Source organism: Cricetulus griseus, chromosome X (assembly GCF_003668045.3).
Source record: "Cricetulus griseus strain 17A/GY chromosome X, alternate assembly CriGri-PICRH-1.0, whole genome shotgun sequence".
Taxonomy (NCBI): domain Eukaryota; kingdom Metazoa; phylum Chordata; class Mammalia; order Rodentia; family Cricetidae; genus Cricetulus; species Cricetulus griseus.
The window spans coordinates 83,398,454-83,424,281 of NC_048604.1; the positions used below are offsets into that span (position 1 = coordinate 83,398,454).

The window sequence follows — 25,828 nt, forward strand, 5'->3', positions numbered from 1 at the left end:
TTCTGGCCTTAGAATTCCCAGAGTATGTACTTTCTACTGAAATTAAATTGTTTCATATTTTCCAAAAGATACTTTAATGAAGACATAATGGTCTTAAAAATGCACAAATAAATGTTCAACCTGATGAATATGAAGAAAGCAATTGGGAAATCCCAGAGAGAAAGAGAGAGAGAGAGAGAGAGAGAGAGAGAGAGAGAGAGAGAGAGAGGGAGAGGGAGGGAAAGAGGAGGAGGAGGAGGAGGAGGAGGAGGAGGAGGAGGAGGAGGAGGAAGAGGGAAAGGGAAAGGGAAAGGGAGAGGCAAAGGACAGAAGAGAAGGAGAAGACAGGAAAAGTCCTGTCTTCCCCAGGGTAACAGCAGGAAAGAAAGGGAAAAGAGAAAACATAGAGTCAAAGTGGGCAGGGGTCTTTCTTTTAAAAGGGTCATTTGCTCCTGCATGCAGACTATGCAACTATGGAACCCTGATCTAACCAGGATACTGCCTGAGTACATTCTGCCAGGTGACAGGGGCAGGCCAGCATAATGCCTGAATCCTTACAATAGGTAGAAAGTGTTAATTACAGCATTTCTTATGATTGTGATAAAGCATAAACAATGTTAATATTCAGTGCAAAAGAATTTATTGCTACTATAATGGTAATGTCATACAATGACTTCCTATGTAATATTTAGTATGATGGCATAAGCAAATGTTTATGCATATGAAAAATGAGAAAGTGGGTTACAAAAAAGAAAAAAAATATATTTCTTTTTTTGTAAAATGTTTGTGTGTAGCTAGGTATACATTTGTAAGTACATGCTTGACTCTGCATGGAACTATCTGGAATGACAATCAGGTTGTCTTTTAGAGGCATCTGAAAAATTTTCTTTCATCTTTATACTTACCCAATCTGTAAGAATGTGAATTCTATAATACATGATATAACTACATTAAAAATGTAAACTTTCACTCCAAGTAAGTGAAATTAAACAGTGCAAGTCTTTAATGATATTATTATGTAATAAGCTAACTGCATCATACCATGCTATGAATACAATATAAGAGTACATGCAGATTATATATGGAATAGAGATCGGTTCTTTGTCTATTTCATCCTTCTCTTACAGCCATCACATTTCCCTGCTAAGAATTTAGTTAGATACTAAGAAATCTAATGAGTACTGGTCACAAGGATTCTCTGCAATGATTGAAAGTTACAGTTTAGTTCCATGGAAGTTGAAAGAAGCGATCAGACAGGATATGATGAAAGGTAGGCAGACAGAGGCATATGGAGTAACAGTCAACAGTAGAAAAGATACTGGCTAAATAAATATCTATTGTGTGTCTTTAAGTTGCATGAGGCATTTGGGCTGTAAAAAGGAAGGAAGGGGAACAATGATGTCCGATGCTTGACTTCCATTTATTTGTTATTTGAAGCAAACTAATATAGCTGAATGTTCCAAAAGAGAACTCCTTGCAGGACAAGTAGCCCATGGTGAGATCGTAGGCTGCTGCTTTGACTGGGCAGTTCATACCTTTAATCCCAGTATTCGGGAGGCAGAGGCAGGTGGATCTCTTTGAGTTTGAGTCCATCTAGTCTACAGAGCTAGTTCCAGAATACCTAGTGCTATTACACAGAGACACCTTGTCTCAAAAAAAGAAAAAAAAAAAGAACCCCTCTTCTAGTTTAAATGGTACTGACTGATCACTTGTCAGTCAACAACCGTTTTGTGTTCCCTAAGGGAGGGAGAGCTGTGAAAGCAGAAAATTAATTTCTAAAATACCTAACAGTAATTTAAGAGCATGAGATATGAAGGCTGGGAGAAGCTGGGAGGAGAGGCCAATCACGACTGTTAACATCAGCAGTAGAAGGACATGGGACCAGAGGAGTTTAGAAACTATCAAGTATCTGGGTGAGAAGACTTGTCCTAAGGTATGGGATTTGTCGAAATTTTAAAGTGTTTGATAACTTTCTTAAAACAGCTTCTTACTACTCAGTCCTGGCTGGACTATGACTATAATCAGGCCAGCTGTGACATTACAGAGATCTGCCTGCCTTTGTCTGCTTTCTGAATGTTGGGAATAATGATGTGTAGCACCATACCTGGCTTGTCTTAAGTATATATCTACTGACTGTTTCCTTCTTTTCCTACCAGAAGATTCTAGATGAAGACAAAACCTAAAGTCAGGGACCATAGTATAGGCCTGGGGGCTAAGATAGTCAGAAAATTGTATCCAATTCTTTCAAAGTTGTAGCTCTCCAATTGGATATATGAGATTTTAGAATAACTTGTTTGAAATCTGGATCTCCATATCTTGCCCCCAAAACCTCAACAATTTCTTTGGTTTTTTGAGACAGGGTTTCTCTGTGTTGCTTTGGAGCCTATCCTGGAACTCACTCAGTAGACCAGGCTGTCCTCAAACTCCCAGAGATCTGCCTGCCTCTGCCTCCTGAGTGCTGGGATTAAAGGCATGTGCCACCAACACCCGGCCCTCAAATTTTTTTTTAAAGAAGTGCTTTCATAGTTCTTCATCTGAGCTCCAACAACAGTGATAAACAATTTCTTACAGTATTACTGGTAGCTTTTTAATGCTGTATGTGGGTCTTTCTAGGAAAAAGGTTGCTTGACATGATTTAAAGGCAATCTAAACATAAGGAAACTGTATTAGGCTGGAAAATATTTTATTTTAGCATATTAATCTTGTGAAGTATTTCTGAGACATTTGTAATTTATATGTTGGAAGAAATTACTGGTTGTATTTTAATGTCCACCTATCCAGACACTTCTGAAAAATTATCCTGTTTTTGTGTTTGAAAAGCTATCTCCTTGGCACTGAGCTGAACTCCTGGAATCCAGTTGTAGAGAGAGAGGAGGGATGAGCAAAGGGGTCAAGACCATGCTGGAGAAACCCACAGAAACAGATGACCTGATGAGGTGGGAGCTCATGGACCCCAGTCTGACACCTGGAGAACAAGCATAGGACTGAATCAGGACCCCTGAACGTGGGTGTCAGTTGGGAGGCATGGGAACCCTATGGGGCCTCGGACAGTGGAACCAGTATTTATACCTAGTGCACAAATGGGCTTTGGGAGCCCATTCCCTATGGAGGGATACTCTCTCAGTCTATAAACACGGGGTAGGGCCTATTTCCTGCTCCAAATAATGTGACAGACTTTGATGAGCCCTCATGGGAGATCTCACACTCGCTGGGGAATGGATGGGGGTGGGATAGGGGATTGGTGGGGACATGGGAGGATGAGAGGGAGAGAGATCTGGGATTTGTATATAAAATAAGATTGTTTTAATTTAAATAAAATTATTTAAAAACATAAAAAAAGAAAAGAAAAGTTATCTCCTGGAAAAAAAAGCATTTGGTAGTTGTATTTGGAAAGATGGTTTTGTTGTTGTTAGCAAAGGATGTTAGGATTAAGATAAGTCTTAGAGATTACAGTTCAAACACCCTGTTTTGCAATTGTGGAAAAGAAGGACTAGAGATCTAAATAACTGCAGAGGCAATATCTGTTTTATGTCCATATTTACACAGAAAAACCCTTAAGCATCCTGGTTTTAACCAAATATTCTAGATTTTTGAGAAAAATGACCTCTTCTTAGTGGTCAAATGTACTTTATTTATCCTTATCCACTGAGGACATAATCAAAAGAGATAATTTGAAGAGGCACAAAGTGACTACCCACTCCCTATTAATCTTTATTAGTGATGACAAGAGCTTAGTGACTACTAGCCTCTAAAAGGTAAGTGCTGATCTTTGAAGAACAGAAAATTCAAAATTATAAGGTTTAAGAGAAATATAGGACTTTTAGGTGTATTGGCATGTTCTGCATGATATTTAAGAAGCTTTCTGAGACAGCACTCTAAGAAACATACAGGATGATAAAATGGTTGTTATTTCTCTAGATACAGATATTTCAAATGTGATTTGGTTGATTCCTAGTTTGAAATCCTTAATAAAAGTTTACTTTGAAAGGCACACATTCTTAAAGCAAATTGTGTTCTATTGAATTCATTTTTCACTTTGACTTCCTTTATAAAGCTAGTGATACGTCCCTGTACATACTGTGTGCCCCATGTAATATAATAGCACTTAAGCAGACACAAAGAAAAGGTGTGCATGCAGAAATAATGAAGAACTACCGAAATAAAGTGAGAGCTGTGGGGCTTTATATAAACAGAGAGAATGAAACTCAAAGAGAAGTAAACATTTTTTTAAGCTGGGCCTTGAACTCCAACTTCCAACATAATTAACATTCCAAAAGTATGAAAAAGGTCAGAGCTACTCAGTGTTCACGTTGCTTTTTTTCCCCACTCAAACATCTAAAGACCCGTCTTCCTTTTCCACTATAGAAAAAAGCCTCTCTTTTCTAATTGTTAATACCAAGTACTCCCTAAGAGATTCATTGTTGCCAAAGAATGTTAGTTCTCCTATATCTCCAACTAACATTCAAAATTTAATAAACATGAAATTCATATAGCATTTACATGTGTTTTCTGCCAAGCATAAAAATATAAATTTTCTGGAGTCATATCAATAACATACTAAGTAATTGTCATAGCAAAGTGTATAAAAAACCATGTGGGTGAATTCTGAATACAGATTAAGTAAATTTTCATTAATATTGCTTCTGTAAAAAAAAATCACTTGACCACTTCTGAAATTCTTACTAGTTTTAAAGTCAAGGGGAAAGATTGTGCTAGGGGCTATTTTAGCACAAGAAACCCTTTCCTTGATTAATCATCATCCTGGTACTGGGCATTCTCATTACTCTCTAGGTATGTCTGCATGTGTACGAATTTCTATGTATAAGTAAAAACATTACTAGATTTCTATCTTTTATCTTGTTCTATGGGACTTAGCTACCACTGACGATTTCCTTATTAGTACATCTCGTGGAGAACATGTGATGTGATAATGAGTATGCAATTAATGATGCACTTTTCTATGTAAATTCCAGCACTTTTGCTCAAAATCTTTCCATTTACTTTTAACGCTATATTTTATAAACAAATCGGTGCCAAGGAACTGAGGAAAGGAATGAATTGGCAAATTGCTTGCTGAACAAGCATGGGGGTTTGTATGAATCCTTAGCACCTACCTTAAGCCAGCCATGGTAGCATGGATCTGTAAGCCCAGGCCCACGGAAGTGGAGGCAGGTGAATCCCTGTGGCAATTTGCCACACATTCTAACCAAATTGATGCACTTAAGGTGCAGTAGGAGACTCTGACTCAAAAAATAAGATGGAGAATGACTGAGAATGACACTTACACAGACCTGTAGCCTCCTGCACACATGTGTTATACCCACAGGCACAGGTGCATACACACATGTGAACATGTACATACACCACACACAAACACCATGATTTGTCTGAGTTTGAAAAGTATTATCCCAGAATTAATAGGGTTGCAGAATTGAAAGAGAAGCTTAGCAAACCATCTGTTTCTGGTCAAACCTCTTCATTTTAGTGTCTCATAGCACTAAAGTACTTAAGCAATTTGCTCAATATTGCATGTTAGGTAGCAAAAGCATCAGAAGAGAAAACAATTATTTGTATAAAAGGATTCTATTCTTTTAGATTTATTTTGACTTTGCACATCTTTTTTTTCTTTTCTTTTCTTTCTTTTTATACAGTTTGTCTGTATAACTCAAGCTATCCTAGAAAATATTCTGTATACCAGGCTCACTTCCAACTCAGAGATCTGTCTATCTCTGGGCCCTGAGTACTTGGAATAACTTGGAATAAAGACATGTGCCACCATCACATGACAATATCTTTTATTTAATTTGACGGGAGCCAACAAACATGAAACAACTCATGAACACTCAAAGGAACTCTGTGTGTGTGTGTGTGTGTGTGTGTGTGTGTGTGTGTGTGTGTGTGTGTGTATGTATGTATTGTGTCTGTGTGTGTGTGTATTGTGTCTGTGTGTATGTATAAAGATCTTGTTCATGTTAGACAAGCATGCTATCACTGAGCCATATACTTAGCCCTTCAAATGTAAATTAGAATAGTTCTGGAAAGAAATGGTAATGAACAACCCAAATGGAATATAACTATAGTAGAATTTGAGTTAAATTTTACAAATAGGAGGAGAGATTGTGTTCCAAGCATATGACCCAGTATATGTCCATACACAGCTCTCATGAGAGATAGGAAACTGCTAAAAATCAAGACTGCATTAAAAATCAGAATCTACTTGCCTCAGAGTTCCATGTTGGGAGGAGCTAGAATGTTACTTGGTAAGATGGGAATCAGTCTACCTCAAGATCCAGCAATTCCTCTCTTGGGCATATACCCAAATAATGTATGTTCATACAACAAGGACATATGTTCAACCATGTCCATAGCAGCATTGTTTGTAATAGCCAGAACCTGGAAGCAACCTAGATGCCCCTCAGCTGAAGCATGGATATAGAAATGTGGTACATTTATACAATGGAGTACTACTCAGCAGAAAAAAGCAATGGAATCTTGAAATTCGCAGGCAAATGGATGGAACTAGAAGAAACCATCCTGAGTGAGGTAACCCAGACACAGAAAGGTTAACAGGGTATGTACTCACTCATATATGGATATTAGACATAGAGCAAAGTATTTCCAGCCTACAATCCTCTTCTCCAAAGAAACTAGGAAACAAGAAAGACTCTAAGGGAAAAATGCATGGACCCCAGAGAATGGGACAGGGTAGGAACTCCTGAGCTAACTGGGAGCATGAGTATAGGAGAGAGGGAGCTGGTAGAATGAGAGGAGCAGAACAGGAGGGGAGAGGAGGAAATGGAGGACCAGAAATGTTGAGTTGGGGGAAGAATAGAAGAGAGCAGGATGAGAGATACCATATCAGTGGGAGCCATTATAGGTCCAAGGAGAGACCTGGTACTACGGAGATTTCCAGAGATCTACAAGGATAACACCAACTGACATTCTAGGCAATGGTGGAGAGGATAACCTAAATGCCCTTCCCCTATAATGAGACTGATGACTACTTTATATGCCATCCTAGAGCCCTCATCCAGTGGCTGATGGAAGCAGAGGCAGACATGCACAGATATACACTGAACTGAACTCTGGAACCCAGTTGCAGAGAGGGAAGAATGAAGATCAAAAGGGTCAGTACCAGGCTGGTGAAACCCACAGAATCAGATGGCCTGAACAAGGGGGAGCACATGGACCCCAGTCTGCTGTCTGGGAGGCCAGCACAGGACTGATCCAGACCCCTGAACATGGATGTCAATGAGGAGGCCTCTGCACTCTAGGGGGCCTCTGGTAGTGGATAAGTATTTTTCCCTGGAGTAAGAAAGGACTTTGAGAGCCCATACCACGTGAAGGGATGCACTCTTGCCCTGAACACATGGGGGAGGGCCTAGGCCTGGCGCAGGATGATGTGGTGGACTTTGGGGAGCCACCATCAAGGGACCTACCCTGCCTGGGGAGTGGAGGGTGGATGGGGTAGGGAGTATGTGGGGGTTACGGGGAGGGGAGGGAGAGCGAGAAGGGATTGACATGTGAAGCAAGCTTGTTCCTAATTTGAACTAATAAAAATAAGGAAAATATAAAATAAAAAAGAAAGAAACACAATAAGGCTGGGGCATAGGAAGAACTAACAAGGGAAGAAGTTAACAAGCAAATGAACGAGTAAGATGTGTTCACAAGACCAAAATTTATGAACTAAGGAGTAATGTGATAGAAACTGTCCTAGGTAGAGTATTTCTGTACCACTTGCTCTTATGTTCTGAAATACATGAATGGTTTCAGAAACCCTCACAAAACAACAAACCCACTACATTTTTCTACTATATAGTATGTTATAATTTTCAGAAACAGGGTTGTTTTCTCAGGATATTTTGAAACATATTTTTTAAAAAATTGTAGTGACATTCAAGATGAAAAATACCCCAATGAACAATCATCCCAAAGTTCCTTTATCTTATTGTATAATGTCCCCAATTACTAGCTCTGCTGTGCCTCTGCTATGGAAAGAGTGATACCCCCATTCCAGTTATGTGTTAAGATAAACTAAAGTACTTGAATGTGAAGAATTATTTGTTTCTTATAATTGAATATTTATAACATATTCTAGATTATTACACAGACCTATTTAAAAGTTCCAAACATTGATCAGAGTATTTAAATTGCAAAAATTGCAGCATCTTACATAAGCTAAGGTTTTGTTCTTGATTAATCGCAGGAAGAATTAAACTGCTAAAGTTGGCATATGGGAAATTTGTGAAAAAGAGGAGCTCATATTTTGTCTGAAATTCTGTTTGCCACCTTCAAGTCTTTTATTTCATCAAGTTAACATGGAGGAGAGAGAAGAGGTCAAGAGAGTTTTAGTTATATCCTCTTTCTCTTTTCTTCAAAAGGAAATCATGTTTCTTTTCCTCACCAATTGAAACAGTTTTTCTCCTCATGTTTTATTCTTTTTAGGGACAAATGTTACAAATGTGGCCTTTGCCATCATACACTCTGACTGTTTTTTAACATGTAAAATATGAGAAAATAACATAGTCTCTCTACCTTTGAAAATGACATATCCCATTGCTGTTCCCAACTCATCACTAACATGTAGATATAAAAACTCATGGGCAGAATACTGAGATGAAGATGAGAATCTAGAAAACTGAATGCAAGCTTAAGGGAAGCTGTGTAAAAGTAAATCCTTTCTCTTCTTTGAAATCTGTTACTCAAATCGATCTTTTCAATTATGATGCTTTCATTTGTGAAATTTTCTTCTTTATTCTGCCCTACAGTATACTTTGATGGTTAAAAACTCCCACGATGAATTTAGACTCAGTGAATAGGTCTTAGGCATGTTGTTTGCTAACAGGGTCACTTTGGGGAACTTATTTAACCTCAATGCCCCTCATTTCTTCAAATTCTAAGACAGTGTGAGAAAGAAATCTACCTTTCAGGGTTGCTGATATCATCACATGAGTCAAACACTATGAAATGTTTAGAGCAGTGGATGGAATGTAAAATATAGCCTTGCTAGTTGCTAGCATTATTATTATTTCATAGTGCATCGAGTTTTTATAACAATGTTTTCAATTTAATAAAATTTCAAGTTTTCCTCTTCATTATGAGAGTTGTATGTTAGAACTGTAGATAATTTAGGATAACTATAAAGAAGGGAGAAAATGTGCTTTCTTTGTAGTCATACTACCACAGGGAAGTAACTGCTCCCAGTATCAGATACATTCTTTTCTAACTATCATTAAGTCCATTTGTCCTTTTCTACCTCTCTTCATGACCACTCCTTTCATAGGCACTGTTAAAAGCACAAAAATATCTTTAAAAATAAGTAGATTAGGAAATCCAGTCAATTAGAGAGCAGGAAGCCTTGCTTCTTCTCCCTGCATTTCCCAGTTCCTTAAGTACCACTGAGCACTTCAAAGACCAGCTCTGCTCTTTGGTCTCTCCATAAACTTATCCCAACCATACAGGGATCCCTAGAGCTTCCCTTCACCGCCTTTAGCAATGATACAAGATGTATCCATTCATTTTGAAAAGCAAGCTGATGGGGCAAAGAAGAAAGTGGGTGACAAATCAAAAGGTTTAGTATACCTACAGAGGATGTGCTTTAACAAAATGGAAGAGATCAAATGATAAAAAATTGTTATAATCTCCTTAGCTGCAGGAACTCTGGTGAGGGCGTCTTTAAATTGTTAATTATAATGTGCTCTGCTTTCAAAAGAATGTCCTTGGTTATGCATTTAGAGTAATGCCAAAGAGAATTCCATAACAAACATTCACTAATTTTATTGCTTTTTGTATGACACTGTGATAAGCCAAGAGAGAACTCTGAAATTAGGATCACTGTGCTCCCTATTTAAATTTCTTCTAATGTCTTAATATGCATCTCTCCTGTGGTTAGGAAACAGTCCCATTTTAATCTAACCTGAACCCTCAAGTACAATTTCCATTCCAAGCAAATGAATGATTCATTTATTCAAAATAAAATAAATCATTCTGAAATTGGGTGATTTGCATAAGCATGTGAGATATTAGCTACCTATGCTAGTAAAATGAGGAAAATTTTGTCATCTTTATTCAAATCTTGATTCCCCCCACCCCAGGCCAATCATTGCTTACCTGATGTTGAGAGACTTTTTCCGAAGCTCACTCCACTTGAAATTCATGTTATCCAAACGTCGTTGTAACAGGGCTGCTTCATCTGAACTTTCCAGGGACCTCAAGATTTTTTGGCCATTTTCATCAAGATTGTGATAGATGTCCGTGTGAGCTTCAATTTCACCTTGGAGATCCTACCGGACAGAAGGAAGAACACCTTCAGTATTATCAAATGAAGAAACTAGCTATGAATGTGAATTTTGAGAACTTAAAATAGTTACTAGTTCAAAAGAAATTCTAATTTGGCAACTAACAAAATACTCCTTGCATCAATATTCTTGGGGTCCTGCCTCATGAAGTTATTATGGAGATTAAAAGTGGATATCATATTAGATGTAATGTATGTATTTCTTATTTTTATGGTTTTTATGAACTAGAAGTAATAGATTTATAGCACATTTCATAAGGTAAAGTTTCTAGTCCATGTATAAAATATTCTTAAATATACATATATTATGAAATAAAATGACATGGTAAAGTAGATCCCAGTGATAATCATCTCATTGAAATATTAATCTGTTTTGTTGGCTGTGACCATAAAAGCATAAAGGGGTGTATAACCAAGGTTGTACTTGTTCCACAACATCAGCACATTAATGGGACTCTAGGAGGAGACAAGAGCATTTTTTGACAACACACATAAAATTCACTGTAGTACTATGGCATCATACACATATTACAATATTATACATTGATAATTAAGCATTTAATATACCATTTAAAATGCCAACACAGTTTCAGGCTCGGCAGGTAAAGAGTCCTTGGTAAGAATTAAGACAAGAGGTATGTACTAATTTTCATCTGTATAGATTCAAATAAAAACATCATAACACACGAATCTGACCTTTACATGATATGTCTTCCTGTGCAACATTTTCAGCTTGAACCGGGGACTACAGCACTGATCCTGTTGCATAGCAAACCTAAGAAAACCCAGAAATGGAATGGGCCCTGCTTTCAAATGCCAATTCTGCTTACATTCTGTCGACAGAACGAGTTTAAGAGCACAGACTTGTACAGTCAATAATCATAATCGGCCACTTTGTACTGCTTGCTAAGTGGTAGCAAGGCGTGTGGATGTGGGAGGGACCTCAAAGAATGGAGGCCTGGAATATGCAACTGACAGTTGTATTAAACAGCCAACTTTTCTTATCGTTTTGCCATAAAAAGCCAGAGACATTATAAATTCATTTTATATATGTGTTTCCCTCCTTGTTCCCAGCAGAACAGTCAAAGCCAAAGGAACATTCCTCAGAGAGCTTCCCGGCTCCAGCATTCCATTCTGCCTACACAATGAATGGAGGCTTTGTACATTATTTGACTTGCTCTCACAGATTTGTATGCTTCTGTTCAACAACTTTAAAAATTCATTCTGAAGCTCCGAAAAACTGGATTGATCTGTGTGACTAAAAAATTTTCTCCCTGCCCCCCCACCTCATACTCTTTCTAAAATTTAATTAAATGACTCTGCTGAAGTAAGAGGGAAAGTGGCAGCAACAACATGTTAGTAATTCTAAAGAAGTAGCTCATGTCTGCAGCCATAGCCATTTTAAATGCAGAAGTTTGAGTGCTGCAGAAGTAAGGTAGATGGACAATGAATGTTTCTTGTCACTATTTTTGGCAGCCAAAGTAGCCAAGATGGACTCAGAATACTGGAAAAGGAATACAGATGGGATGACCTCAGATGCTAAAGGAAGGAAATAAAACAGATGGAAGAACATCTATCCTTATCATACAAAACTTGGGGATGTTTTGGAATGTTATAGCTGGATTTTAAAACTAGAAAATATCGTAGAAAATTATTCATGAGTTTCTTGCTGCATGTAGTTTAATCAGATAGACATCATTTCCAGGATTTTATTCTATCTTTCTGTCTCATTGATACACTGGGAAACACCACACACCATAAACACACATACACAGACAGAGACAGAGAAAGAGACAGAGAGAGACAGAGAGAGACAGACACACATACACACACACACACACACAGAGAGAGAGAGAGAGAGAGAGAGAGAGAGAGAGAGAGAGAGAGAGAGAGTTTTGCTACCCAGGTTGGGCTAAGACTCATGATTTTCCTGTCTCAGTCTTTGAAACTTTGTTGTTACATACATGCAACACCACATATAGAATTTTGCTTCTTCATTTTCTAAATCTATATGGTATACCTAATTTTCCATTACTTCAGCAAAAGAGTAAGGTGATTTAATTATCTAAATAATTCAGAACAGAAAAACAGACCTAATTTTGAGAGCATTCCTTAACTTGTCTCTTACTTTGTTTGTACACCACCCAAAGTTTCTATCCAGAACATGCATTCATGGAACCAAGACTTGTGTATGTTCAGGGGAAAAAAACTATCATATTCTCTCCCCCTCTCTCCCCTTTCTCTTGCTTTCTGGAACTCAGATGTTTTTAAGGTCATAATACATGGAAGGCCTCTACCACCACTAAGATACATCCCCAGGCCCAGAATATAATTGAACCAATAGAATGATTGTTCAAACCACCTGAGCATATAAATGATCACACATTTGAACTTTTCTGTCTTGCCCTGATAGCAAAGAACCAGTTTTAATTACTAGTTACTTAAACTCATGTGCAGCGTGAAACCATCAACATTTTTCTTTGCTGAATAAGTGAGGAATTCTGAGGTGCAAATAGAATGCCGATTCATTAATGTGCTAATTTTCTTCTTTTCCATAACTGGGTAAAATTTACTGCATATACATATCTTTGTTGTCTCATTAACAAAGAAAAGAACACAAAATGAGTAAGTAAGTATTTATCTAGTAGCAATTATTTGTTTAGCTTTGGCATCATGGGAAATATAGGAGAAATGCAAGTAATAATTCTGTCTTTAATTTTAAAAATCAAGTGTGCATTTTTCTTTTAATTCATTTATATTAGCAACTGAATTTTGATGAGGAGTTCTTGCCAAGTCTCATAAACACTAGGAACAAAACTCCTCCTTTTAGAAAGGAATACTGGCTGAAGTATTGTGTTAAACCTGGCAGGCAAATCTATGTCAGTTATAGTTTTCTATGTTGTGGTGGTAGTATAGAGCAACAAATTAGAGAGGTGCAGTATGGACTTTCTATGTCACACAGTTCTTATTAATCTACCACCCGAGTTATTTCTTCTTAGCACTGACTCCTAGTGAAGCACATCTCATTTTCTATGTGTCACAGATAAGAGAACTTTAACTGACTTGCTTAGAGTCGTGTATCTAGTAAATGTTAGAACTGGGAAATTGATCTGGCTTCCTTTACTTTACCAGATTCTAGGCTGTTTCCAGTAACATACTGTGCATGATCATTAGATAAAATACTCAGTAGCCATTGAAGCTGCACAAAGAAAACTCCAATGGTAAAAGAAAGGAACACTGAAAGATAGCATTAATAATTTTGATTTAAAGAAAAACACACAAAAACATTTACCCACACAGATCACTTGTTTCGAGTGAAAAAAAAACTGACTAGATTGTTCAGTTTGCAACAGGATGCTCAGAGCCACCTACAAAAAAACTATGCTGAAATTGTCTCTTTACTTTAAGATATTTCTGCTGTCAGAGAAGAAATTATCCCAGTGATTAATCTTTTTGTTTGCAAGACCTTAGGGATAATTAGTTACATCAAGATATGACCTAAAATATCATTATAAGCATTGTTTTGTCACATTCCTGTGGGATGGCAGACTAGTGCCAAGTCTGTCAAGACCCATGCGCACTGCCTTGGACCTGAAGTAAATATTGGTAAGCGACTCTCTCCTAATGGTTATAATGAAGATTTTTCACCACCACCCGGCAGTGGGAGTTGTAGGTGAAGAGGCAACAAGATACAGCAGGTAGGATGAAATATACACCTATTTGCATAAAACTACCAGGAGGTCATAGGTCTTAAGCTGACATTATATTTAGCAAACATAGAAAAGCAACAAGTTGGTAGAGATAATAGACAGGATTCTCAGAAGGTAATCAATCTGAACACAGGATACTTTTTTATAGAAAATTTTAGTTTTATTGCATTTCTGGACTAACTAGAAAAGATCAATCAAGTCATAGGTACTACATCCATTGTGGGCTAACTGGTATTTCTTTGTTCTCTTTGTGATTGTGTTTCCCTAGGGGAAAAAAAAAACAGTAGCTAGTGAATAGTGAAAAAGTATTCTATATATATATATATATATATATATATATATATATTATATACATATATACTCTATATATACAAGAGCAGCACCATACTTAAGACTTACTTTTCACTAGGCACAGATCAATGAACTGTATATGCTGAAGTTTATTTAATCTTTTCAATAGTCATTTATAGTAAGCAACATTATTATCTTCATTTTCTATGTCAGAGTGAGAATTTATAGTAAAGTTAAGCAATGCCCATGATCACATATCACATAGCTAACAAACAGTGCTCTAAGATTTTGAACCTAGATACTCAGAGGTCAGGGCTTATGCTCTTAACCATAAGGGTATATTACCTCTGAGGTTTTAACTGACTGGTGATGACTTTTCCTATTTATATTATTCCTACACATATTTCAGTAAATATAGCATTGCTGTGAGAAAGTGGAAACTATTATTGTTTTCAGTACTCCAAGAATGACTTGACGATCTTATTATTCTGGAAATTGTTAAATAGAGCTGAAGCAGTGGATGGGAATACAACAAGAATGAACACGAAGTTGAGAAAATGAGTGCAAATGGAAAAATGCTAGGCACTCCTGGAAAAGAAAATGTATAGCTTAAAAAGCTCTATAATTCTGTAGAATAGTCATCGATGAGCACCAAGAAGGCTCAGACATGCTATTATAAGGACATGAGAGAGCAGAAAGATTGAGTCAGGGGAAGAATAGAGGAGAGCAATAAAAGAGATATCATAGAGGGAGCCATTATAAGTTTAAAGAGAAATCTGGCACTGGGGAAATGTCCAGAGATCTACAAGGATGACCCCAACTAACAATATAAGCAGTAGTGGAGAGGCTACCTTAAATGCCCTTATCTGATAGTGAGATGCCATCCAGTAGCTGATGGACGCAGAAGCAGACACCCACAGCTTAAACATTGAGCTGAACTCCAGGAATCCAGTTGCTGAGAGGGAGGAGTGAGAAGCAAAGGGATCAAGACCCAGCTGGAGAAACCCACAGAAACAGCTGACCTGAACAAGGGGGAGATCATCATGGACCCCAGACTTGTAGCTGGGAAACCAGCATAGGACTGTTCCAGACCCCCTAAACATGGATGTTAGTTTGGAGGTCTGAGCAATCTATGGGGCCTCTGGTAGAGGATCACTGTTTATAACTAGTATACGAATGGACTTTGGGAGTTCACTCTACGCGGAGGGTTACTCTCTCAGCCTAGACACACAGGGAGGGTCTAGGCCCTCCTCCAAATCATATGACAGACTTTTAAAAATCCCCCATAGCAGGCCTCTCTCTCCCTGGGCTACAGAGAGGTGATGAGATAGGCGTTCAGTGAGGGTCAGGGGAGTAGGGGAGGAAGAGGAAACTTGGATTCACAGGTAAAACGTGTTTGTTTCTAATTTAAACTAAAAAAGAAATCTGATCATGGTTTACAATGTTATTGAGTGAGTATGCTACTTTAGGTAGGAATTTTAGAAATCCCCACATGTCCTTTTTCACTGAGATTCTAGTTTCCTGTTATAAATTCCCCTTTTTACTGGGCAGTGGCGGCATACTCCTTTTATTCCAGCACTTGTGAGTCAGAGACAGGCAGATCTCAGCGGGTTTGAGGCTAGCCTGGTCTACAAAGCTAGTTCCAGGACAGCCAGGACTGTTTCACAGAGGAGCCCAGTCTAGAAGAACCAATAAAATAAAATAAAATAATTTCTCCTTTCAGCACCCAAAGAAAACTTAAGGCAAAGCAACCAAACAGACATAAGTTTACTTCTTCCTCTTTCCCTTATTAGCAGCTTAACTTTGGGAATGTTTTCTAGTCTCCAGCTTCACTAAATATTAATAAATAGTAAATAACTAGCTAGTGGGTTGCTTTGAATGATACAGGGAATAATTTTGTAAAATACTCTGAACAACATCCAGAACACAAGTCTTTAATAAATGATATGCAATATAAGGCTTATTATTACAAGAAGATCCAGATGGACACCAAGTGATAAAAATAGACTTCATGAAGTGATGAGACTTGTCTTGGGTCAGAAGAAATAGACAGAATTGAGAAAACAGGCAAGAAGACACTCCAGGTGGGAAGACTAGTGTAAAAAGCCCTTGATGTGAAAGAAACTTAATTTGTGAGCAGCAGCAATAAAATGCAGTACTTTAATGGAACAGAAAATGAGTGGTAGGGAGAAATTGAATCGCTCAAATTCCTTAAATTAAATAGGTGAGAAAACTACTTAGAAAGTGATTGAAAATAAATGTTTGTAACAGAAAGTACAAAGGCAAGTTTACTGAATATTTCAGTTATACTATGTCATTCAACATCTAGAATGATCCTTGATGTTCATACGTAATAAGGCAATTGTGGAAGGTTATTAATAGTTATACCATTTTAAATAGAAAAAAACATAAAGAATGAAGGTAGTAATAATTAGTGCTGTACTCTTTTTTTTATTATTCCAAACAATGGGTGAGCAGACTATTATAAATCATGGTATTTCCTTACCTATGTATATAGAATTAATTGTCTTTAAAAAGGGATTCAGCAAATTCATTTAGTCACCATAAAAACAATAGTATGGAGAGTCCTTAGACAGCTAAAACAACATGGCCATGTGTGTAAGCAGCTTCACCCCTTGACAGTCAAAGGAGATAGAATCAATGTGCTGAAGACACATCTACGCCTCTGTTTTATTGTGCACTATTCAGAAAGAGTTAAGACATGGGCATAATGTAAGTCTTCATCATTCAATGAGTGCACAAAGAAAACATGTTACTAGACACAATGGGATAGTATTCAGACACAAAGGAGGTTCAATCTTATCATTTACCAGGACATGAATGAACCTAGAAGACAAACACATACTTAGTGAAATAACATAAACATAAACTGAGAACTGTTATATGATCTCAATTACACAAACAAAAACCATGTTAAAAATAGTTGAAATCATAGTTGAGAGCAAAGTAACAGTTATCAGGAGTTAGGTGAAGGGGCATATGGGAAGGGGTACAAATAAAGAGTTTCAGTGGAAATGAACTATATTCTTCAGAGAAATTTAAAAATGCTGGGTAGAATAAAAGATTTTTCACAAAATGATAAGCAAGCAAGGTAACAGAGTTGCTATTAAAATATGACACTGCATTCCATAAATGTATACAATTGTTGACTGTTAATTAAAAATACATTAATTGACTAGAAAAACAACATTCTCTAACTTCAAGATCACTGAGAAATAAGAAAACAAACAAACACAGAAACAATAAAAATAAATGGCCACATTGCTCTAAAATTTTATTATTGCTAGATCACCTCTGATGGTTTTTTGAGAGTAGTTAGTATATAAATAATTAAAAGAACAATAGTTTCTCCTACAGCTTACTAAGAGTGAAGAGTGACTTGATTTCTAACTGTATATAATGTTAGAGACAATATCCAGAACAGATAGAAGCTATCCTTGTGGACTAATAATTTGAGAACAGTGTGAAGTGTGAGCTCAGGCTCATACAGTGGGGTTTTTCATGCATTAGTAAGTAGTAATTATGGAAGGCATCAATTGGCTTTATAGCAAAGCAAAATAATTAATTGCAAGAAACATGAACCTGACAGTCCGGGCAGTGGAGGAGAGGACGGCCCAGAAGCCCTTCCCCTAGAATGAGAGTGATGACTACTCTCTATGCTATCCTAGAGTCCTCATCCAGTGGCTGATGGAAGCAGAGACAGACATCCACAGAAATACACTGAGCTGAAATCTGGAACCTAGTTGAAGAGAGGGAGGAATGAAGAATGAAGGGGTCTGTACCAGGTTGGAGAAACCCACAGAAACAGTTGGCCTGAAAAAGGGAAAGCATATCGACCCCAGACGCTCTTTGGGAGGCCAGTACGGGACTAATCCAGCCCCCGATCATGGATGCCATCGGGGAGTCCCTTGCACTCCTGGGAGCCTCCAGAGGTGGACTGGCTTTTTGCCCTGGTGTATGTGGGGGACTTCGAGAGCCCATCCCACTTGAAGGGATGCACTCTGTCTCTGAACACATGGGGAGGGTCCCAGGCCCAGCACAGGAAGATTTGGTGGACTTGGTGGAGCCCCGGTTGGGGGCCCTACCCTGCCTGGGGAGTGGTGGGTGGATGGGGTGGGGGGTAGGTTGGAGGTGGGGGAGAAGGAATGGGGGTAAGGGGAGGGAGAGGGAGAGGGAGAGGGGAATTATATGTGAAACAAGCCTGTTCCCTAACTTGAATTAATAATAAAAAATAAAAAAAAGAAACATGCCTCTGAGTTCACCAGAGAGAGTAGATTGGTGTTCAATAAACTTGAAGAGAAATCCAACATATGTGAATGCACTATTAACCAAAACAAGTGCTTTCAAAAGATTTTACTATTTTAGTGAAGTTGAACAAAGCGACAACAACTACATAAAAATTCCTTTAGCTTGCTTATGCTCAATAATTCATTCAACATTATCTGTAAATAGCTGAACTTTCCAAGTGTAGACACACAAACACAGTTACACTGTGAGATTAGAACAGAAATAAATGCTACATTTTGATTGAGAATTCCTCAAAAAAATTATTGATTCTTTAGGAATTTAACATCATGTACCCCCATCCCACTCATTTCCCAGTCCTTCCAGGTCCACTCTCCAACCTTGCAGCCTCCCTGCCAAAAGAAAATGAAAAAATGGAAATTAAAATAAAAAATCATGCCCCTTCTCTGTCTTCCTGGCCTCTCTATCACTTATTCCTCCACCAAAGTGGCATTGGGAGCTGTGAGTTGCCATGTGTCTTAGAGTATATCCTTTTGTTCAAACAGCTTTACTTGTAAATATTCAGTGCAATGTTCAGTCTGGTTCAAAGCTTCAGACTCCTGGTACACCATCACTGAAACTGCTCTTGGGTATTATGCTTCTGTCCCAAGTCAAGGAGATCCTATGGCTATGATTCTGCCTGTCTGATCCCTTCACAGGCTCCAGTAGGTCACAGGTGGGGTAGATGTTGGGGCTGGGTTGACTCAATGCACTGAATGTGAGCTTGGGTTATAGTTGGGTTGTTAATCCCAGGCCTCCACCAGAACTACCCCAATGACACTTGGGACCAGATCTCCCTCAACCTCACCATCAGGGCCAGCTCTCCTGTACCCATACCACCAGGGCCAACACTATCTTTTAAAGTTATTTAGCATTAAAATTTTTAAGTCTAACCCCAATTGTCTCAATTTCATTTAGTCCGTTATGCTCTCAACCACTATCCCCTTCCATTGTTGTGTGTTATTTTTTTAACCCATGGAGTCCACTTAGTGCTTCCAGTATGTTTATGGTCTACTGGAGCATGAGTAGCTTCTCAATGGCTGCAACCTTTAATAAACCCAATTATCCCTCTCCCAGCAGCCAAAGTTGCTGATAACTCCTCAGGTAAGGGTAGAAGTTGGTGATCCCTTCCCTCTTTTATGTTGGGATTTTCTGGCTTGGTCTTCACAGATCTGTGAGTTCATATGTGCAACTGTCATGTTCTAACACCAAATCTTTAAAACTGTGCCTACCAACCAGAATGAAAGAACCTAATTTGTTTGGTATTTGCAAATCATTTTTAGTGATTCATTTTCCTGCATGTTACAAATGTTATCAGTCTGTTATTAATTATACATTAGAACCAGTAAAAATGGACTTTTTGAGAAGTTATCTATATTAAGGAATTAGACTGTCTTGGTCTTTTAAGGACTTTAGCCTTGTCACCCAAGGTTCCTAGCTAGACCAGGAAATAGTCTTGAGGAGAGAGTGACTACAAGAGTGACTTCCTTTTTCTTCTATATGTGGCCATTGCAATTCTGTTTAAAGCAGCAGAATGTCATCTCAAGGGAAGCAAGAGTTAATTTAAAGACTGCTGCTTGGCTCAGAGCCAGGTTGCTCTTGGTAGCTAAGGAATGTGCTTTCAGGTCTACTGCATTGCAATGGATCTTAAATGCTGGGCTATGGATTTAGAAGTCTATAAGCTTTGCTTTAAAAATGTCTGTTATTAAAGTCCTCTGAGACTATTATCCTGCAGGGTTTGTTGTCTTTGCTTTCATGTCTCACTTGAAAATTCTCACACTTCAGCATGAGAATAAAAGGGAGAAGGGATATGCTTTCTTGCCTCAGTATATTCCCAGGTGCAAAGCTTTATTTTAAATTCTAGTCTTTAAAAATGTCAGTCCTAGGGTGAATTACTCCTGGAGGAAACTGTCCAAAATCCCATTTGTCAGACTGCCTTAAGCAATCCCATATTGCATGGTTATCCTTTACCTTGCAGCTAATATCCTCTTTTAAGTGAGTACATACCATGTTTGTCCTTCTGAGTCTGGGTTACCTCACTCAGGATGATCTTTATATTTCTGTCCATCTGCCAGCAAATTTCATAATGTCATTGTTTTTAACAGCTAAATAATACTCCTTTGTATAAATCTACCACAATTTTTAAACCATTCTTTAGTTGAGGGACATCTAGGTTGTTTCCAGTTTTGGGATATTAGAATTAAGGCCACCAAAAATACAGCGGATCAACTGTCATTTTGATATAGTAAGGCATCCTTTGGGTATATTCCCAGGTGTGATATAGCTGAGTATTAAGGTAAACCAATTCCCAATTTTTTGAGAAATTGTCATACTGAGTCAAAAATGATTGTACAAGTTTGCACTTGCACCAGCAATGGAGGAGTGTTCCTCTTTCTCCACATCCTCTCTAGCATGAACTATCGTTTGTGCTTTTTATCTTAGTAATTCTGACCAATGTAAGATGGAATCTTAGAGTTGTTTTGATTTGCATTTCCCTGATGATTAAGAGACAAGCCAAAAACCTAGGGCAGTGGAATCTCCCAGGAATTTATGAGGGTGACCCTAGCTAAGACACTTAGCAATGGGGTCTACAGCACCTGCACCAGCCATCACCTGTAACCAGGCAAGTCTTCCAGTGGCAGGCTTTGGACTCACACCCAGCACATAACCTTTGACCTACAATTTTCCCTGCCTATGAGATATGCTGGAGTAAGATGGTACAGAATTTTTGGGAGTAGCCAACCAATGACTGGTCCATCTTAAAATCCATACCATGAGAGGTAACCCACCCTTGACACTGCCTGGAGGACTAGGATATAGAGCCTAGAGAGTCCAGAGACCTAGGATAGAACCAGATATAGCTGGTAATTTTAAAAATCAATGAAATGATTCCTAATGATATTCTGCTATTCTCATATATTGTTGCCTTTTCCAATTGTCATCAGATCGGCTTTATCCAGAAACTGATGGAAACAGATGCTGAGACCTACAGCCAAGATTAGGCAGAGCTCAGGGAATCCTGTGGAAAAGGGGATGGAAGGAAGGATGTGGGAGTCAAGGGGGTTAGAGACACCACAAGAAAACTCACCGAATCAACTAACCTGGGCTCATAACAGCTCACAGACTCTCAACCTCCAACCAGAGACCTTGCATGAGATGGACCTAGGTCCTCTGCATATATGTTACAGTTGTGTAACTAGGTTTTCTCATGGGTCTCCTAACAGTGGGAGCAGGGGCTGTCTCTGACTCTGTTGCCTTCTTTTGAGACCCTTCCCTCCTACTGACTTGCCTCATTTAGCCTTAATAGGAGAGGAGGTGCCTAGACTTATTACAACCTGATATGCCATGGCTGGCTGAAGTACAATGGAGGCTGTCAATTTTATAAGAGAAAGGAGCAGGAGTGGATGAGAAGAGAGGGAGGTTGGGGGGAGGGACTAGTATTAGAGGAGGGAGGGAATAGAAACTATGATCAACCTGAAAAAAACTAATTAATTAATTAAAAACCCTATACTCTACTAAGTAGAATAATAGAAAAGAAAATGATAATTTTATCAATGGGCATCACCTACCAAAATTAAACCAAGATCAGATAAACGATTTAAATAAACCAATAAGCCCCAGTGAAATATAAGCAGTCATTAATTATCCCAACCAAAAAAAGAACCAGGAAAGATACTTTTACCACAGAATTCAACCATTCAAAGAAGTTAACACAATTACTCCTCAAACTATTTCAGAAAACAGAAAGACAGAACATTGTCCAGTTCATTTTATGAAGTCACAATTACCTTGATACAAAAACCACATAAAGACTCATTTCTTTAATAACATAAACATAAAAATACTTGGAAAATATTTCCAAAACAATTCAAGAACATATCAAAAAGACCATTCACCATTATCAGATATGCTTCATCCCAGTGATGCAAGGATGGCTGAATATACAAAAATCAGTAAATGAAATCCACTATGTAAACAAACTGAAAGGAAAAAGGCACATTAGAGGCAGAAAAGGCCTTCAGCAAAATCTAACACCCCTTCATGATGAAAGTCTTCGAAAGATTTTGGATACAAGGAACATACCTAAACATAATAAAGGCAATATACAGCAAGTCAATAACCAGCATCAAATTAAATGCTATGAAACACAAAGCAATCACACTAAAATCAGGAAGAAGACAAGGTTGTCCATTCTCTCCATATCTATTCAATTGATGTTTTAACTTCTAGCTATGTCTATAAGATAACTGAAGTAGATCAGGGGGTACAAGTTGGACAAGAAAGAGTAAAACTATTATTATTTGTAGATGATATGATAGTATGTATAAGTGACTCTAAGCTGTTACTTTCAGCAAAGTTGCTGAATACAAGATTTTCTAAAACAAACAAACAAAATACCAGGATCCCTCCTTTATACAAATAATGAATGGACTGAGAAAGAAATCCATTCAGAAAATGACCTTCAAAATAGCCTCAAATATTACAAAATATCTTAGTGTAACCAAGGAAGTAAAAGACTTATATAACAAAAACTTTAAGTATTTGAAGAAATTGAAGATGATATCAGAAGATAGAAAGAACTCCCATGCTCATGGATCAGTAGGTTTAATGTACTAAAAACAGGCATCCTACCAAAATCAATCTTTATAATTCTTTAAAAATCATGAAAGGAAAATTGTCAACTTTATATGGAAAAAAACAAAAACATGATTGCTAAAACAATACTGAACAACAAAACTACTTCTGGAGATATCACCATCCCTGATTTCAAGTTGTATTATAGGATTATTAACAATAGAAACCACATACTATTGACATCAAAGTAGATATGTTAATCAATAGAATCAGATCGAAGACCCAGGCATCAATCCTCACAGTTATGTGTAACAGTAAGTCCTCACCCTATGCCCTGAGGTTCACAGAGGAAGAAGGGAACCTGCCACAATGAGCCACCTTCCTGTGACTAGTCAAGCAGTGGTAGAACCTTGGCAGCTGGTGGTAATGTTATGAACTTCCATGTAAACTTCACAAAAGCTTAAAAAGTTGATTTTTAGCAGCAAAAGATCAGAGACAAAGAATACCTTTAATCCCAGCACTTGGGAGGCAGAGGCAAGCAGATCTCTGTGATCTCAAGGCTGGGGGTGGTGGCACATGCCTTTAATCCCACTTCAGACACCATTCTGTAACAGGAAGTCTTTACTCCAGGCCACCCTAGCCCTGCTGCCACCTGGGTGCTTTCTGCCTGCTGCCACATTAAGGTCCCAAGTACACACAGAGACTTATATTAGGTACAGTTATGGACACCTGATTTTTGATAAAGAAGCCAGAAATACACAATGGGAGAAAGGCATCAACAAATAGTTCCAGTGAAACTGGATATCTGCATGTAGAAGAATGCAACAGGCCGGGCATTGGTGGCACATGCCTTTAATCCCAGCACTTGGGAGGCAGAGGCAGGCAGAGCTCTGTGAGTTCGAGGCCAGCCTGGTCTCCAGAGCGAGTGCCAGGATAGGCTCCAAAGCTACACAGAGAAACCCTGTCTCAAAAAAACAAAAAAAAAGAGAGAGAGAATGCAACAGATCCATTCTTGCACCCTGCACAAAACTCAAGTCCAAGTGGATCAAAGACCTCAACATAAACCCAGATACTTTGAACCTGACAGAAAAGAAAATGGGGAGAGTAGTCTTGAAATTATTGACACAGGACACCAATTCCTAAATATAACAACCATAGAATGGGCATGAAGATCAACAATCAAGAAATGGGATCTCATGAAACTGAAAACCTTCTGTAAGGAAAGGTAAATCATGAGTTGGACAAAGTGGCAGCCTAATGAATGGGAATTTATTTTTTACAAACTTACATCTGATAGAGGACTAATATCCAAAACATATAAAGAACTTAAGAAACTAGATACAAAAAAAGAAATAATCCAGTTAAAATTAGGGTGCAGATCTAAATAGAGAATTCTCAGTAGAGAAAACTCAAATGGCCGAGAAACACTTCAATAACTGTGCAACATCCTTAGCTATCAGGAAAATGCAAATCAAAACAAATCTTAGATACCATCTAACACCTACAAGAATGGCTAAGATCAATAACAAAAGTGACAGTTCATGTTAGAGAAGATGTGGAGCAAGAAGAATACTCCTCTACTGCTGGTGGGAGTGAAAACTTGTACAATCACTTTGGAAATCAATATACTGGTTCCTCAGAAAATTGTGAATCGTTCTACTTCAAGATACAAGCTATACCACTCTTGGACATATACCCAAAGGACACTTCATCCTATGACAAAGACACTTGCTCAACCATGTTCATTGCAACTTTAATAATAATAGCCAGGACCTGGAAATAACCTAGATGTCCCTCAACTGAAAAATGGATAAAGAGAATATGGTAGATTTACACATATTACTCAGCTATTATAAAACAACAACACCATGAAATTTTAAGGCAAATGGGTGTAACTAGAAAAAATAATCCTGAGTGAGGCAATCCAGACCCAGAAAGGCAAATACAGTATGTATTCACTTATAAGTGGATATTAGTCATTAACTAAATGATAACTAAGTTACAATCCATAGACCCAGTGAGGTTAAGTAAAGAGGAGGGAGAAATGGAGAATAGATTTTGTGACTGGACTGGTGGCAGGTCATGGAGGTGGTGGGATGGAGGGAGAGTATATGGCATGATACAGCTAGAATCAGGAGTCATTAGGGGGGGCTGTGTGGAAATCAAATGCAGTGGAAATTTACTGGAATTTATGAGAGTAATCCCAGTGAGAACTAATTTTGGAGGATATGGATTCTGAATGGGCCATTTCTTGTAGCCAGGCAAGGCTCCCAGTAGTAGGACTGGGTTGCATTCAGTGGTGCTGTTGGTCAAGGGGCTTCCAGGGAGAACCCCAACCAACCAAGGCTGATGCTAGGGCAGAGGCTTGCTCTCTGCAAATGGACAGCGGGGACCACTGCTGAGGACAACTTCCATACAGCTCATTAAACATATAGATATTGAGATAGTACCTACATGGAGCCATCATCCCTAGGTTCTAGTCTCTTTCATTCAGGAAGATACTCCACAGGCTACTGAGAGAGAAGCTGGACAGCAACCCAGTCACAAAACCCTCAACCTACAAAAAGCCTTGCCTGAAAGATGTGGTGGTGCAATAGTGGTACAGAACTTGTGCAAGCGTCCAACCAATTTTTGGTTTAACTTGGAGCCTATCGCCAGAAGAGAGAGCCAA

The 25,828-nt window shown here is 38.3% G+C and overlaps 1 protein-coding gene across 3 annotated transcripts in view; it reads right to left on the reverse strand.

Moving 5' to 3' along the window:
* The window catches only part of Dmd (dystrophin), a 1,637,847-nt gene that overhangs the window by 384,123 nt on the left and 1,227,896 nt on the right, over positions 1-25,828 (reverse strand). For all 3 annotated transcript variants that reach the window (XM_035449892.1, XM_035449894.1, XM_035449893.1), the window contains one exon: positions 10,090-10,262. In XM_035449892.1, the coding sequence (XP_035305783.1) occupies positions 10,090-10,262 (173 nt within the window). The remainder of the gene's footprint in view (positions 1-10,089; positions 10,263-25,828) is intronic.